General features: G+C 41.1%; 1 protein-coding gene across 2 annotated transcripts in view; it reads left to right on the top strand.

The window, feature by feature from the left end:
- LOC126388709 (solute carrier family 4 member 11-like) overlaps positions 1-15,009 on the top strand; it is a 35,441-nt gene that overhangs the window by 18,712 nt on the left and 1,720 nt on the right. For both annotated transcript variants that reach the window (XM_050041955.1, XM_050041956.1), the window contains exons 8-18: positions 194-403; positions 2,710-2,794; positions 3,196-3,321; positions 3,416-3,529; positions 5,233-5,365; positions 5,670-5,743; positions 8,109-8,388; positions 10,600-10,706; positions 11,016-11,181; positions 11,345-11,518; positions 13,555-13,750. In XM_050041955.1, coding sequence (XP_049897912.1) covers positions 194-403; positions 2,710-2,794; positions 3,196-3,321; positions 3,416-3,529; positions 5,233-5,365; positions 5,670-5,743; positions 8,109-8,388; positions 10,600-10,706; positions 11,016-11,181; positions 11,345-11,518; positions 13,555-13,750 — 1,665 coding nt within the window. The remainder of the gene's footprint in view (positions 1-193; positions 404-2,709; positions 2,795-3,195; positions 3,322-3,415; positions 3,530-5,232; positions 5,366-5,669; positions 5,744-8,108; positions 8,389-10,599; positions 10,707-11,015; positions 11,182-11,344; positions 11,519-13,554; positions 13,751-15,009) is intronic.

Here is a 15,009-nt window from a genome sequence, read left to right as displayed (position 1 = left end):
TTAGGGTCAGATTCAGTTGCTCAAACGCTGCTCAAAAAAGCACCGATGTGTCGATGAATACTCCCAGGTTCATTAAAAAATACAGCAAGGTTCAGTGGAAACGCTGAGAAAGGTCACCAGAAAACAACTAGTGTTATAGTTTGTTGGTCTCTCTGGGCTATCATCCGTTTAACTTTCTCATCATCCTTTTCAGAAAAGCACCAAGACGGCCATTGAGCTCGGTAGAACATTTGCCACGATGTTCTCCGACATTTCCTTCAGACAGAAGCTTCTGGAGGCCAAGACCCAGGAGGAGTTCAAACAGGAGCTGGTCTACCAGCGACAGCAGCTCTCCATCGTCACTGAGAAGCCGGTCGTGGAGGAAGTGGAGGACTCAGATCCACGTAAAGGGAAAGCACTTAAGGTGTGAAAGAAGAGCAAACACACTGGCTCTGTACTCAGTGCACAGAGCAATAATTAAAACAAAAAGAAGTGGCCATGTGACCAATATGAATTAAGTATAACTCCAGAACAACAAAAAGCACGAACCTTAAAAGCGAATATATGGAAACATAACTCTAACAAGGAGTTGTTGTAAAACCAACATTTATATTCTCTATCGACTGTTTGGTCTCTCCACATGTGGAGACCACCCTCGTGTTTTCCCGCTCCATCCGGGCATATAAAGATGTGATGCAGTAAAGTAAAGTAGTTGAGCCAGATTATGTGATTATCCTGTTTCCACACTCTATCAGCCAGGCCCGAGGAACGAGAAGCAGCTGGGCAACAAACCCAGAAAGCTGCCAAGTCTGCCATGGCTCTGGCAGCAGAATGTGTGCTGCTCCATGTAATGATAAAGTACTTCATTATGTCCAGTGTTTAAATTAAGAGGAAATGTGTGCGCCCAGCAGGAGGGCGGAGAAGAGGGAACACCCAAATGCTGCCTAGAGAGAAAGCATGCAGTTGTGTTGTAAAAGACCGAAGTTAACAACAGGTTGTGTCTGCACCTGATGTCCTCAACGCTTTCAAAACAGCATTTAAGGTTCGCTGCTGCTAAACAAACTTTTCCACCCGTTCTGTGATAACAAAGTTCTATTATATAAAACAAACAGTGACAGACACTCAGGTGTGTCAGTGTGTTCAATTTTATACTGGACGTCAGCTATGTTCCTACAAAGGTTTCTAAAAATCTATTTTTCATGCTCATTCAAAGGACCGATCATCCAGCTAGCAAATGTATGAAAGTTAAGGTATTTACAAATAAATGTCCTGTGTTTATGAAATATTTGACCATCTTCTTTCCCTCGCAAAAGTCAGTCAGAGGTAAAATTCGATGTAAGGTCATATTCAGACCACCATTAGCATCATGGATGGTGGAGAGGTCATCCAATTATTTCAAAGGGACCAATGCATCAGCACAGTAAGGGTAGTAGCTCCCTCAACACTCTGCTGGCCAAACATACACATGCAAGCGCACATTCCTCAGTGGTGGAGGAAGTATTCAGATCCTTTACATAAGTAAAGTACTAATATCACACTGTAAAAAAGTCCTGCGTTGAAAACACTGCATACGTTAAGGTTTGCAACTATCCCACCCATCCATCCATTCATTTTCATCCGCTTATCCAGAGCCAGATCATGGGGCAGCAGGTCGAGCACAGTATTCCAGCAACGCTTTCCAGCTCCTCCTGGGGGACCCCAAGGCGTTCCCACGCCAGACGAGATATGTAATCCCTCCAGTGTGTTCTGGGTCTGCCCCCTGGCCTCCTACCAGTTTGACATGCCTGAAACACCTACAATGGGAGGTGCCCAGGAGGCATCCTGATCAGATGCCTGAACCACCTCAACTGACCCCTTTCAAGGTGAAGGAGCAGCGGCTCTACTCCAAGCTCCCGCCCGATGTCCAAGCTCCTTACCCTATCTCTAATGCTGAGCCCAGCCACCCCACGGAGGAAACTCATTTCGGCCACTTGTATCCGCAGTCCATTCTTTTACTACCCAAAGCTCCCTCTTCACCACGCAGCGCCTACATCACTGCAGAAGCTGCACCAAACTGCCGATCCATCTCATGCTCCATTCTACCCTCACTCGTGAACAAGACAAACTTGTCAAGATACTTGAACCCCCTTACTTGAGGCAGTAACTCTCTCTCCCAACCTGGAGGGGCCAATCTACTGTTTCCTGGCAGAGAATCATGGCCTCAGATTTGGAGGTACTGACTCTCATCCCGACTGCTTCACACTCTGCTACAAACCTCCCCAGTGCCTGCTGGAGGTCACGGTGTGATGAAGCCAACAGAACCACATCATCTGCAAAAAGCAGAGATAGTTACTTTCCACCTCTGACATTCCTGGTAGATTACTTGGTGGTTTTTTTTTTTTACTATTTACAAGGATAACTTGATGCTGACTTATAACTTTACAGAGTTATGAAATCCTTCCTCACAGTATTATAAACCACTGTGCTGTGTTTTTGCATCTATTAAGTCCTCAAAGTACTGGTGTTAAACTTATTTTATGTTCTCACCTGTACCCAAAGCAGCACGCCCCAGCAAAAGCAGCCCTTTTATCTTTTATCTTTCAGTGCGCAGTCTTTTATCCTGCAGTCCCATTAGATGGCTCTCCGACTAGTAAACAGTTACAGCATGTGACTAATAACTGTTTCCTGCATTAACTATAGTTGACTGATGTGTCCAGTCTAAGTGACCAAATTCTGTCTTTTTCTTCACAGTGCAAAGACTTCTTTAAGGTTGGTAAAGGTGTTTACGATGACCTCCGTCGCAGACTCCCCCTCTACCCCTCAGACTTCACAGACGGTAATTACATTTCCGTATTAAACTGTTTCCTAAGTGGGAACATAGTATCCATACAACATAAAGGGCCTCTATGCAAAATTCAGGGCATATGAGTTGTTAACATTGTGGCTAGCAGACATACACATGCACATGCAGCAGGACTGGTTTACCACAACAAACTACAGAGAAGCTCAAACTATACCACATACAGGCGGTGTGTCTTCATTCTCAGCTCAGGACGCCATTACTCCACTATATCTTTACACAACCAGTAGTGGTTTGCTGCCATATTAATGAATGTTGCATCCAGACCTTTTAATTGCTACTGTTGCAAATCATGAACCATTATTTCATAAAAGATTCTCAAGGAATGCAAGGATTTAGCTATTTTATCTTTAATCACCCTTTCAATAATCCATTAGGTATAACAGGGAAGGACCGCTGTCTGCTGAAGTACACTACTACTGCTATTTTCCTCTACATTGCCATTCTGTTGCCCGCCATCGCCTTCGGCTCACTGAATGATGAAAGCACACGAGGAGAGATAGGTACAAACTCCGAACATTGATGTCTTGATCTGCAACATCCAATAATGTATTTAATCTGAAGCACTAAAAAAATACTGGTTTTCTTTTTTGGCAGATGTTCAGAAGACCATTGTCGGTCAGAGCATTGGAGGAGTGATCTATTCTTTGTTTGCTGGCTCACCTCTTGTCATTCCACTGACCACTGCGCCTCTGGCCATCTTCATAAGCGGTGTGTATTGTTTAAACAAGGAGATTAGAAACCACATTTTTGTACTTTGCTAGGAGGTGAATTGATCTGTAGAGCACTTCAAAAGTATACTACATGCAGCAAACGCATAACAAGCTTGATGCTTGAGCTTAAGCTTCAATCAACTAAGCCAGCAGCCGTTACCAGACATGACCTCTGTTCTTATACTTCTACAGTTGAACTCTTTGGATTGTCTCATGCAAAATACTCATCTTTCAACCTTTATGGGACCTTTAAGATCAGCTTGGGAAACTCCCTTTCCCACTACTTGGAAATGGATAACTGACTGTTTACAAGAGACAGAACTGAGAACTGACACAGGACAGTTCACCCAGAAATCAAAGATATATATTTTCCCTCTTCCCTGTAGAGCTGTTTATCAGTCTGGATTGTTTTGGTGTAAGTGTGAGAGACATCGGCTGTAGAGATGCCTGCCTTTTCTTGAATGGAATAGGACTAGATGGCACTTGATTTGTGTTTAAAAAAACAATGTCTCTTTCAAGAAATCATGACCCAGTTACTCAAGATAATCCACAGACCTTTTGTGAGCAGTTTCATGTAGGAACTATGTTTTTTATACTGAACCACATTTACCAAACTAAAGTTGGAAGCGCAGAAGGAAGAGTGCATCTACTGCTAGCTCATATTATTGGGACTGAAAATCCACTCCCGTGTCACCCTCTACCTATCACTACTGAGCTAGCTAACGTTACAGCTCAGCCAAGGAGGACACCATTAATGTTCACATATTGCGCTGTCATGAGCATGAGCCTCTCGTCCATTTGTAGATGCACGCTTCTTTCTGTGCGGTGATACAGTTGACAAGTATAGTTCTGCATCATATCCTCATACAATGGTTAATGTGATATCTAACGAAATAGCACCCAATGATTTAGTGCCCCTACTGGCACTAAATCAGAAAAAGAAACATGGTTGGGTGTTGTGACATTACGTACTTAACATACCGTGACAACGTACCTTAAAGAAACATAATGTTCACCTTTTTTCACACAGGACACAAACACCAGTCTCCTGAGGAAAAATCGTGTGTTTGTTTGACCCATTCACCACCCCAGCCTGCCTCCGTATGCAGACTTTTGCTCTTTTTCTGCTACTTCCTTCTTTACTCAGCACATTTATCACATGATTACAGCCCTCACTATTATGTGGGTTACTGGGCCAGGATTAGGAGGGTTACATAGGTGCATTATTTTTTGTAGGTATACATACACAGTGCATGAGAACAAGGTTGAAAAAAAAAAACAAAAAAAAAAAACAGTTCCTACTTGAAGCGGCTCACAACAATGTCTGTGGATTATCTGGGGTCACTGGGTCATGGTTCCTGTAAAGCGACATGATGTTTAGTCTTCAGATGTATTTTTCTGGTGCTTTGATCACCACAAGCTGAGTGCCATCTAATTCCATTATATTGGAGAGAAGGCAGACATCTCTACTGCCGATATCTGCAACACTCAGCTACTCACACCAAAACAATCTAGATTGATAAACAGTACTACAGGTAAGAGGGAAAATGTGTACTTTTGATTTTTGGATGACCTGTCCCTTTAAATAATATGGTTTTTGACTGCAGAGCGCCTTTACAAAATCTGTTAAAAAAAAAGTAGAGAAAATGTTTATAATAATGCAATAAAATGTATGTTTGTGTCTTTATGTATGTGTTTTAGTAATCAGGGGAATCTGTGACGACTACGACCTGGACTTTGATGCTTTCTACGCCTGCATCGGTTTATGGAACAGTCTGTTCCTCATCCTCGGAGGCCTATTCAACGTCAGCCTGTTTATGAAGCTCTTCAAACGGTGAATACAAAACACCACATTTGTTACTCTGACATACCACAGACAGAAGCCCTGTACGTGTAATATATGTGACTAACGGTGTGGCCATGCACTGAGGTGAGGTCACTGATAAGAGAGGACGCATCTGTTTTGACTTCCTGTTTTCAGCCATAATTATTAATTTTGTTTAATGTGCACGCTCACTATCTTGGCAAACATTCCGCCTTGAACAGACTGTTATGACTGTGTCTGTGTATAAAAATACTATTTGGAAACAACATGAATGATCACACCATGCTTTTTTCCCCCATGTTTTATCTCCCAGCTCAACAGAAGAAGTCATTGCTTTGTTCATCTCCATAGCATTTGTCGGGGATGCAGTGAAAGGCACCGTCAAAAGTAAGTCGAGCCAAGGTCAGACTACCTTAAACATGTTTTAAAATGTCTCTGCAGCAGAGCTATCTCTGCACACTGCAGGGGATGTTTAAACATCCCTCATATCGTTTGTTGTAGGTAATGTAGCCCAGCAAATATACATATTCATCATGGAGTCTTTAGAGGAAAAGCAAGCATGAAATCAAACGGGCCCCCTGTGTGCTGTGGAGAAACAGACAAACCCATAATATAAATATAATGTATTCTTTCATGCAGCGTCTGTTTATCTTTTTCACAAGGGCTTGTCACAAGACAGGAAATAAATGGATGAGCATATGATGGATTCTTTAGAGCTTTCTTCTCTCATCTTCAAGCCTCAGGGTAGTTTTCTACTAAACTACATAAAAACAGCTTGAATACAGCGCGCTGCTTGATTGTGCCTGAATGTCTGGAAATATTCTGATGATTCCTACATGAAAGGGGGATTATATCAATAAGACTGTGCAACATGTATGAACAATGATGCTAAGTGTAGTGTGAAATAGACGTAATTCTTTTTCTTATACTTATTCTATTTTTATGTTGTTGCTGAGATTCATAACAGACTATTTTAGGACATGACAAAAAATGTTAAATGTGTATCTAAGAATGAATATAGGCCTCGTCTTGTTGAGTGCGTCTTCTAGTTTGTATGGCAGCATGTCGAACAATATTGTTTAATTTTAGGCTAACAAGTACTATTTTCATACAAAACCCTCCCATGTTATAATAAACCAGGTATTTACAAAAAGGTTTTTTTGTTTGGGGATGTCAAAGGTTAACTGCTGAGAATATTTTGATAGTTACATATGTCGGTCTAGAGGTTAACTTGCTATGCTTCAGTTTACTGCACTGCGTACCAACCAAGTCTGATGGTAGCCAGTGTTAGCTAGCGACGCTGCTTATTCTGTGATTACTTCTAGAGACGCTGTCCCATCTGAACAGCATTGCTGTGGAAACATTTTGCCCACTTGCCGGTCTCTCCCTGGGTCACTCTGGTGAGTAAGCTGTGCAAGTTTGAACTGCAAACCCCCTTTATGTTATCACTGTTAGCTCTGTTAGCGCAGTTAGCAGTGTCAACACAGCTAGTGGTGCTAACATACAGGAGTTAACAACACTAAATATAAAGGGGGTTTGTGGCTTAAAATGAAGCTGCTTACTCACTGGGCTATATGGGGGAGGCAGAAAGGTGGCCATGATGTTTCTGCAGCAACGCCGTTCAGTTGCTGGAATGGCGTTACCAGCTTTAATGAGGGCCACCACTAGCTAGCTAACGCTCAGTGGCCAAGGCTAACATTAGCTTTTCAGTTAAGACCAGATATTGGGCAGTGGGTATTATGTTTCCAAATCATAGTGTGGCTAGTTGGCTGTCTGTCAAATAATGTCAACAAAATAAAAAAAAATAAAAGGCAAGACATTTACATCACAAAACATTAAAATTTCACCATTTCTAAATGGATAGCGCTTTGAAATGCTGCGCTAAAGCTCACTGAGTCAGTGGACCACTGGGCCAAAAACATAAAGTGCCTCTTTTATTTTACATCATTTTGCTTTTTTTCCCCTTAAAATTTACTGGTTAATTATTGGTTAATGGGTATTGGGCTATCGATAGCAAAATTAACCTGAACTGACATCCCTATTCTTGTTTAAACAGTATATCCCTTTATCTTGTAATATCACAAAAAAGTCTTCCCATGACACAAAATAAATCTAAATTATCATCAGGGTTGTCAAGCGACTAAATAAATGAATCTAATTAATTACATGCTCTGTGATTAAATTTGCATGTTATTTTGCTTGAGGCTAGCACCAGGAGCCAGTCAATCCCCATAGACTCCAATGTTAAAATTTCCAACTTTACAGCTGAAATAAACATGTTTACAGCCTGGTACAAAAAAGGTTTTGGTCTCTATAGTCTATTTCCCCTTTAATGACAACCTTACGTGTGGTGAATTTTAACGTAACTGTTTACATTTTAAGTCATGCATAATTAAGGGCAGGTCGCTCTGAGTGACAGGCTGTCTGCCGATAGCGTCCTCGGCTTTTCAGTCAGATCCCCCCCATGTTCCTCCACGGTGCTAGACTCACAAATCACATCTCCACAAAACCAAGATGGTGATGACTGAAATGCTGGGATTCAAAATGAGACTCCACAAAACAATGGGTGACATCATAGTAGCTACATCCATTATTTCTAGTCTATGGTTCGTCATTTATGCTGCAACAACAGGTGTATTTGTACATAAAAGTATTGCAAATGTGTGAAAAAGGTCTGGTGAAAATGCAAAAAATCTCTTGCTTTAACAAGAAACTTCCTTTTTTCCCTTCTCCTTTCCCCCACACTTCCTAGTTTTTCACTACTTCTACCACGGGCCCGTACTGGCGACCACAAACAGCACGGTGGTGCTTCAGCAGATTGCTGAGCTTCTAGAGAAGGCAAACAACCAGACAGGAAACATGCTCAGGCATCAAAATGAGACCGTGTCGCTGATGGAGCACGCAGAGGGACACGTGTCAATCTTCCTGCCTGAGTCTCTGGTGGTGACCACGAGAGAGAGGCCCATCCTCTGTCTGCTGCTCATGTTGGGGACTCTATGGCTTGGCTACGCCCTCTACCTCATCAAGAGGAGGTACGTTCACTCACTGCCCTATTTAGTCAAATTACATACAAATAATATCAGGAAGTAGTGACAGAGTAGTTTGAATTACACCCTGCAATACAACAATGTAAAATTAAACTGTTTCAAGTGAAAATCCTGGATTTAAATGTTGACTGTAGCTGTCAGATGAATGTAGTGGACTTAAAGCACAGTATTTCCATTTGTAGTCTAAGCAGTAAGAAAGTACATTTACTTAAGTACTGTACTTATAGGGTATGTTCAGTATTTTTCGGCCTGGACCATATTTTCCTGTGTTTCTGCATTACGTGACTAATTGGAACAATTTTTGAAGCTAGTTCAGTATTGGGCAGGAGGGCTGCAGACGGCAACTGCGACACTGAAACTGAGGGTTGAAATGTAAACACATAAGGGCATGTTCGCATCATCAATTTACGTCCACTATAAGGGTTTGTTTTTGCCACTGAAAGGCTCAGATTGTCTGATAACATGATGGAAAGGATCCCTACAGAGATATCCCCCCCAGATCACCAAACCTACCAGACTCCATTTAAATAAACACTAATTTTATCACTGTAGAACACACCTCATTTAAAGTCGACAGAAACAAATTAAACCCACAAAAATTGTCTCTGTTCGTCTTGCCATTGTTCCAACAATCACCAACTCTGGTTTGGTTGAAATTTACCCTTAATTGACCCAGTTAGATGTGAAAATAAGCTGACTGTACGCATGCTAAAATGACTGTTTGGTGGGTCTGGTGATGGTGATTTCGCAACACATTCTCATTCGTCACATATTGACATTTGGTCATGGACTTTCCACGTCCACATACGACATGCAAGGTACCCTGGGTGTGTCGGTTGTTGACGTTCTAGGACACCGTGTCAAGCTCTTCCTGTTAAATGCATTGTCTTCTTTCAAGAAAAACTTCCGTTGTCACAGGAAATTTAATGTTTACATAAAGTCTCTTTCAAAATAAACATACTACATCAGAACAACACCGTTAATTGATTTTTTCCTTCAACAACAAACACACACGGTTGGGTTTAGGCAACAAAAACACAGATTAGGTTTAGAAAAAAGGAACAGGGTTTATCTTTGTAACCTTATGGGACGCGAACACCGCTCTCTGGGGTGAAAGTCAGTGTTAAACTATAACGTTAAAGGACGCCTTTTTATTTTGTTGGTTTCCGACACCGCAAGTCACTGCCCAAGCGCCGGCTTTCGTCGACTTCTGAGTAAGACCAGGCTTGATTTCGCGGTTGTTTCTGGTTAAACAAAAAGGTCTACCTCTGTAGGGATCTTTTCCATAATGTTGTCAGACACTTGAAACAACAATCTGAGCCTGTCAGTGGTAAAAACAAACACTTTTAATGGACGTAAATTGATGGTGCAGACATGCCACCAATGGTTACATTGCAGCCTGTTTTAATAAGTGGTGTCTGCAGTGCTCTCCCTCAATACTGGACCAGTTTAAAAAAATGTTGCTCCCATCAGTTACTGAGACACAAACATGAGACAAAAGGATTCAGGTTCAAAAATACTGAACTTGCCTTTTCAATACAGTTCTGAGATACTTTTCTGCTACTTAATACTCACACTTATATAATTGATCATTTGCACATTGTAATACAGTGAAGTAAAGTACCTAACACTGAATGCTGCTTATATGTTGATGGATCATAATAATACAATTGCATAACATTCATCAATATAACTCTATAATTAAAATACAATTTTGAATGCAGGACTGAAATATGTGCAAGGGTACATTTTACATCGTTGAATTGCTACTTTCACTTGATAAAGGATCTGACTACTTTAAATATGGAGTGGCATTCATGGATCATTATTAAACCTGTACTTATTATATCAATTGAGTAAATTAGTTTCTGTAGTGGCTGGCAGTGTGAAGTTGGGAGGACCTGAAAAGAGGGTACATTTACATCCCAAGAGTAGAGCAGAACGTTACAAATCATCAGCAATAATTTTCACCCGTTAGGTATAAAAGTGAAATGTATGTGGCAGATAAATGTGTGTATTTCCATGTCTGACTCCTGGGATGTCATTGCTCTTTCCTTTCTCAAACTTTCACCACTTGACACAGATTATTTTTCAAGCTATGAGTGAAACTACTGTAAATACAGTCGTAAACCTTACAGAATTTATCACATCAGAGTTGCACAATGTTAAATTCACGTTGCTCCTTTTACCCCACAGCCCGTACCTGAATGACAAAATCAGAGAGGTTGTGTCTGACTGCGCTCTGCCGATCTCTGTGGTGATATTCTCCTTCATTGGCTCCTACCTCTTCCTCGACATAGAGCGTGAGTACAGATCTCTCAAATAAAAGAAGTGATAGAAAAGTACCCTTGAGACTTTAAGTCACAACCTTGGCACAGAACACCTTTCACTGTTCATACATCCAACGTTGGAGGAGATAAAAAGGAAAATATTTGCTTTCAGGCAGCTTTTAACCCAGCGTGCCTTCTGAATCGATGGGGGTCAAAGACGCTGGGTTGAACGCTGCTTATAAAGCCTAGCAGAGAAGTTCACCAAAGCTTCTCTTTCATTATCAGTGTCGTCATTTTTACTTTGCAAATCTGCTTGAGACATTCAACTTATGCTCCTATTAGTTCCTATGTTCAGTGTCCACGATGGCCCCATCTTCAACTTCCCTCCATTTGATAAGCTGTCAGGAATGAACACACTGAGCACGGTCGGGCTGGGGTTCCTCCTCGCGTTGCTCATCTTCATCGACCAGAACATCGTCATCTCACTCACACATGTACCAGAACACAAGTAAGACCCTGATTTTGTGTTTAATTCCTGAGCCGTGACAAGAAATCTAACATCTCACAGAGGTTATATTGTATTTTCTGTCATATATATTTGTATATATAGGTTATATTGTAGTGCTGCAGTCTGTCATTGACACTTGTGTGTGTGTGAACGTCTGTACCAGGTTGCTAAAAGGCACAACGTTCCACTGGGACTTAATGCTGACTGGCTTCATCAACATCCTCATGTCCTGTCTGGGGTTGCCATGGATGCACGCAGCCTTCCCACATTCCTCCCTGCACGCCCGTCAGCTGGCCAAAGTGGAACAGCACGTAGAGAATGGACACCTCTACACGACGTGAGTGAAGTTAAAACAAGGACAAAAACCAAGCTGTGCTTTGAAAGACATCCAGACTGAAACACCAGCTGCTCTGAACCCTTTCAATGTCTGTTTGAATAGTTCATGATGCTAACTGTAAAATACTGAAGTGGACCTTCAGGTGATTTGGTCAAAAAGAAATATTAAATTAACTAAAAATAATAAAAGTTCATTTTAGTATTTTAAAACAGTAGGACTAAAATTATTATCAACAAAAAATACAGGAATTTAATTTAAAAATAAATAAATAAACTTGACCCTCTGATCAAATTCAACAATCACTGTTTATGCTCATATACTGCAAGTAGATTGGAAATGACCTTGTTATTCTAATATTTGAATTTTCCATTAAGACATTTGAGGTGATTTTAGCTGAATAAAACGCTGGTCAATACATCCTAGATGGCAGTGGCTCCCAACCTGAGGGTAAGGGACCCTCAAAGGGACCAAAGATACAACTGAAGAATGGGTAATAACATGATTAAAGGGGGGATTAAAATAGGGCAGAGTCGTATGCTGCTTTTCCACCCAAATTAGTACATGTACGCGGATTTGTACACATGGGAAACCTGCTGAAAAACAGGCGATAGACTCCTTTATCATTGCCAGTAGACCAGAGCTGTGTACACAGCTCTGCAGCAGAGGAGTATATCTTTCTGTATATGTGGGTTCTTTTTGCTTTTGGTGCATCATGTTCGACGTCACTGCGTTGGAGAACAGGTCAGTTAACAGCAGCAGCATAGAGGCCTGTGAAAATGTTACTGTGGTAATTTATTTTTAAATATCTCTTGTATCTCAGTCTCTCTTTCAAAGTCAGTGCAGACTAATTTGGAGTGATGTTTGAGTGCTGCTTAGGTGGAAATGAACAGTATTTTGTGGTAGTGCATCATTGCATCTCGCTGGTAAAGGAGCTAAACTAAGTGCTTTCACCTGGGTGTTATGTTTCCATCAATGCCAATCAGAGCCGGAGCTGATAACAACCTGTGACTACGGCAGAGTCATTTGACCGGGTGTGAATGCCGGTTGTAACCTCTCCCATTACATTAAAAAGACAGATGTTAGTGGGTGTTAGCAAAGGGGCTTTATTATCCTGATCATTTGCGCACACGTTGATTATGTGTCGTGCCTTCAACTGATTCAAGGAAACACTTTACAAGCTTCTTATAATTATATGGTTACAAGAATTACAATCATTATCCTGGATATTAAATGCTGAGAGGGAGAAAAGTGGGATGTGGCAAGTGGGAAAAAAGTTGATTAAACTACTACTTCTTTATTTCCTTACATTTCACCAGTGTAAATATTGTGGTCTCAGTACAAGACAGCGTTAAGACACATATAGAGGTGTGTAGCAGCATTCACAAAGTGAAAAGCTGAGTCTGACAACCATTTGCCACAGCATTTATAAACTCCAAATGACGACATGAATCTATCGACGATTGGCAGGGAGAAGGAGTTTTGTTTTCTTTAGTGATTTTTTTGTTGTTGTGGTGGCAAAGACGTTACCAGCAGGAACCCTGTGGCGCACCGGGCTGGCTCCTGAGTCCAAAACAGACAGCTCTTTTTATCCTCTTTGGCAGTTTTGGCAGTGTGTTTCCTGGTGCACTGTGTTGATAAATATACAGTGACACCACATCGGTGTAATGATGAAATCACAGTTACAAATCATAGAAATCCTCTAAACTGCAACGCTTGTTAGAAAATAGTGTTTGCCATTTTCATTGTGTTGAGAGGCAGGACGAATTTTTTCTCTGTGCAGTAACCCTGAAAACATTCCCTCCTCTTTCACAAAATTACATTTTTGTTCATTTCTTGTGAAATACTGGATACTATCACCTGTGTGGGGCCCCTTAAAACAGTTTGGTTGACACCTGTGTCCACACAAAGGCCATACTACGTGATAAGGGGTCACACACAGCTGTTAATTAAGATAAATAATGCACACGTCCATATGTCAGATAAGAGGTGTATTTCAGGATATCTAAAGTGCTTTTCTGTGCCCTTGTGTCAATCAGTATTGTCAGTGTGAAGGAGACACGTCTGACCTCACTGGCAGCCAACATCCTGATCGGCTTGTCTGCGTTCATGCTGCCCATCCCTCTGCAGTGGATCCCCAAGCCCGTCCTCTACGGCCTCTTCCTCTACATCGCAGCCACTTCGCTTGATGGGAACCAGATGGTGGACCGCATGTGCCTGCTTCTGAAGGAACAGGTGAGCAGGAAGGATGCTGTGGGTTGATTGGTTGATCTGTTTGTTTTTTCCTGTTTAATCATTATACTTCACACAGTGGCAGCCTCGAATGGCACCCAGGGGGAGGTGGTTCAAACTGCTTTATCCAGATAGTCAGTGGGCAGAGGAAGTTTGGGGTTGAAGTTACGGCAACTTTGCTGCCAGCGCATCAAACAACTTCTGCTCAGTTTCTTGTTTAAACAAGAAAGCGGAGGAGCAGAAATAGGAGGCTATGTTACTATAACAAGACACGTCCACATGATAATTTAATACCCAACATACCAACTTATCATGCTCTGAGTCTGTGCGTTGCTATGACAAAACAATATCTCTTGTTTTAATGAGATATGCGTAGTTTGTGAAGTAACTAGAAAGCCTCATAATATAAGAAGCTGTTATAAAAAGAAAAATGTGTCATAAACACAAGAATAATTTGACATGTATATATTGTAATATTGAGAAAATATGTCATAATAACATAGCAGCAATATGCTGCTGTACAGAACAGAATTAATTTAAGCAAAAAGCAAGATGAAAGATACACTATGCAGGATTTTCCTCATACAGAAGTAATGCCTCTCAATCATCACTTATGACCCACTAGAACAGGGGTCAGCAACCTTTACTATTTAAAGAACCGCTATTGGCCAAAATGAAGTTTCTGGAGCCATAAAACATATTTTAATAAAGGTAACAGCCTATTAAGTCGACATAAACCTGTCAACATAAGGAACAGGTCTTTCTGAGCATTCATTAACATGATTAACTACAAGGTGGCCACTCTGCAGCTGGCTAGTTAGAATTATTTAGTACTTTAACTTTGTGGCATTGGTGGTGAAGGCAAACAAATCTGTCCACATACTATTAAATCCTCTGTTTCCCTTCAAGACTTTTCCTTCTTTGGATTTTGAATTCATAGCTAGACGAGCTGGAGAGGCTCCAGGCTAACCACAGCTACTGAACTTCAACAAATCTTAGAGGAAAAGGCAGCAGGTCGTAGACATATGACGCACGTTTTAGCTCATGAAATGTTCAAACATTTATTAATCTAATGTATAGGCTACATATTTTTACAGTTAGAGAATGCAATAATCACTTTAGGCCTACAACAATGACAAATGAAAACCAGAACGAAACGAAATGAAAACCCTTCCATATAATTTCATGTCAAAGCCACAGGGAGACAGTGGAGAGGATCTAAAATGGCCGCAGGTTGCCTTTCCCTGCAATAGAAGTTTGTG

Source organism: Epinephelus moara, chromosome 4 (assembly GCF_006386435.1).
Source record: "Epinephelus moara isolate mb chromosome 4, YSFRI_EMoa_1.0, whole genome shotgun sequence".
Classification (NCBI taxonomy): domain Eukaryota; kingdom Metazoa; phylum Chordata; class Actinopteri; order Perciformes; family Serranidae; genus Epinephelus; species Epinephelus moara.
This window is presented reverse-complemented; position numbering and strand designations above follow the sequence as displayed.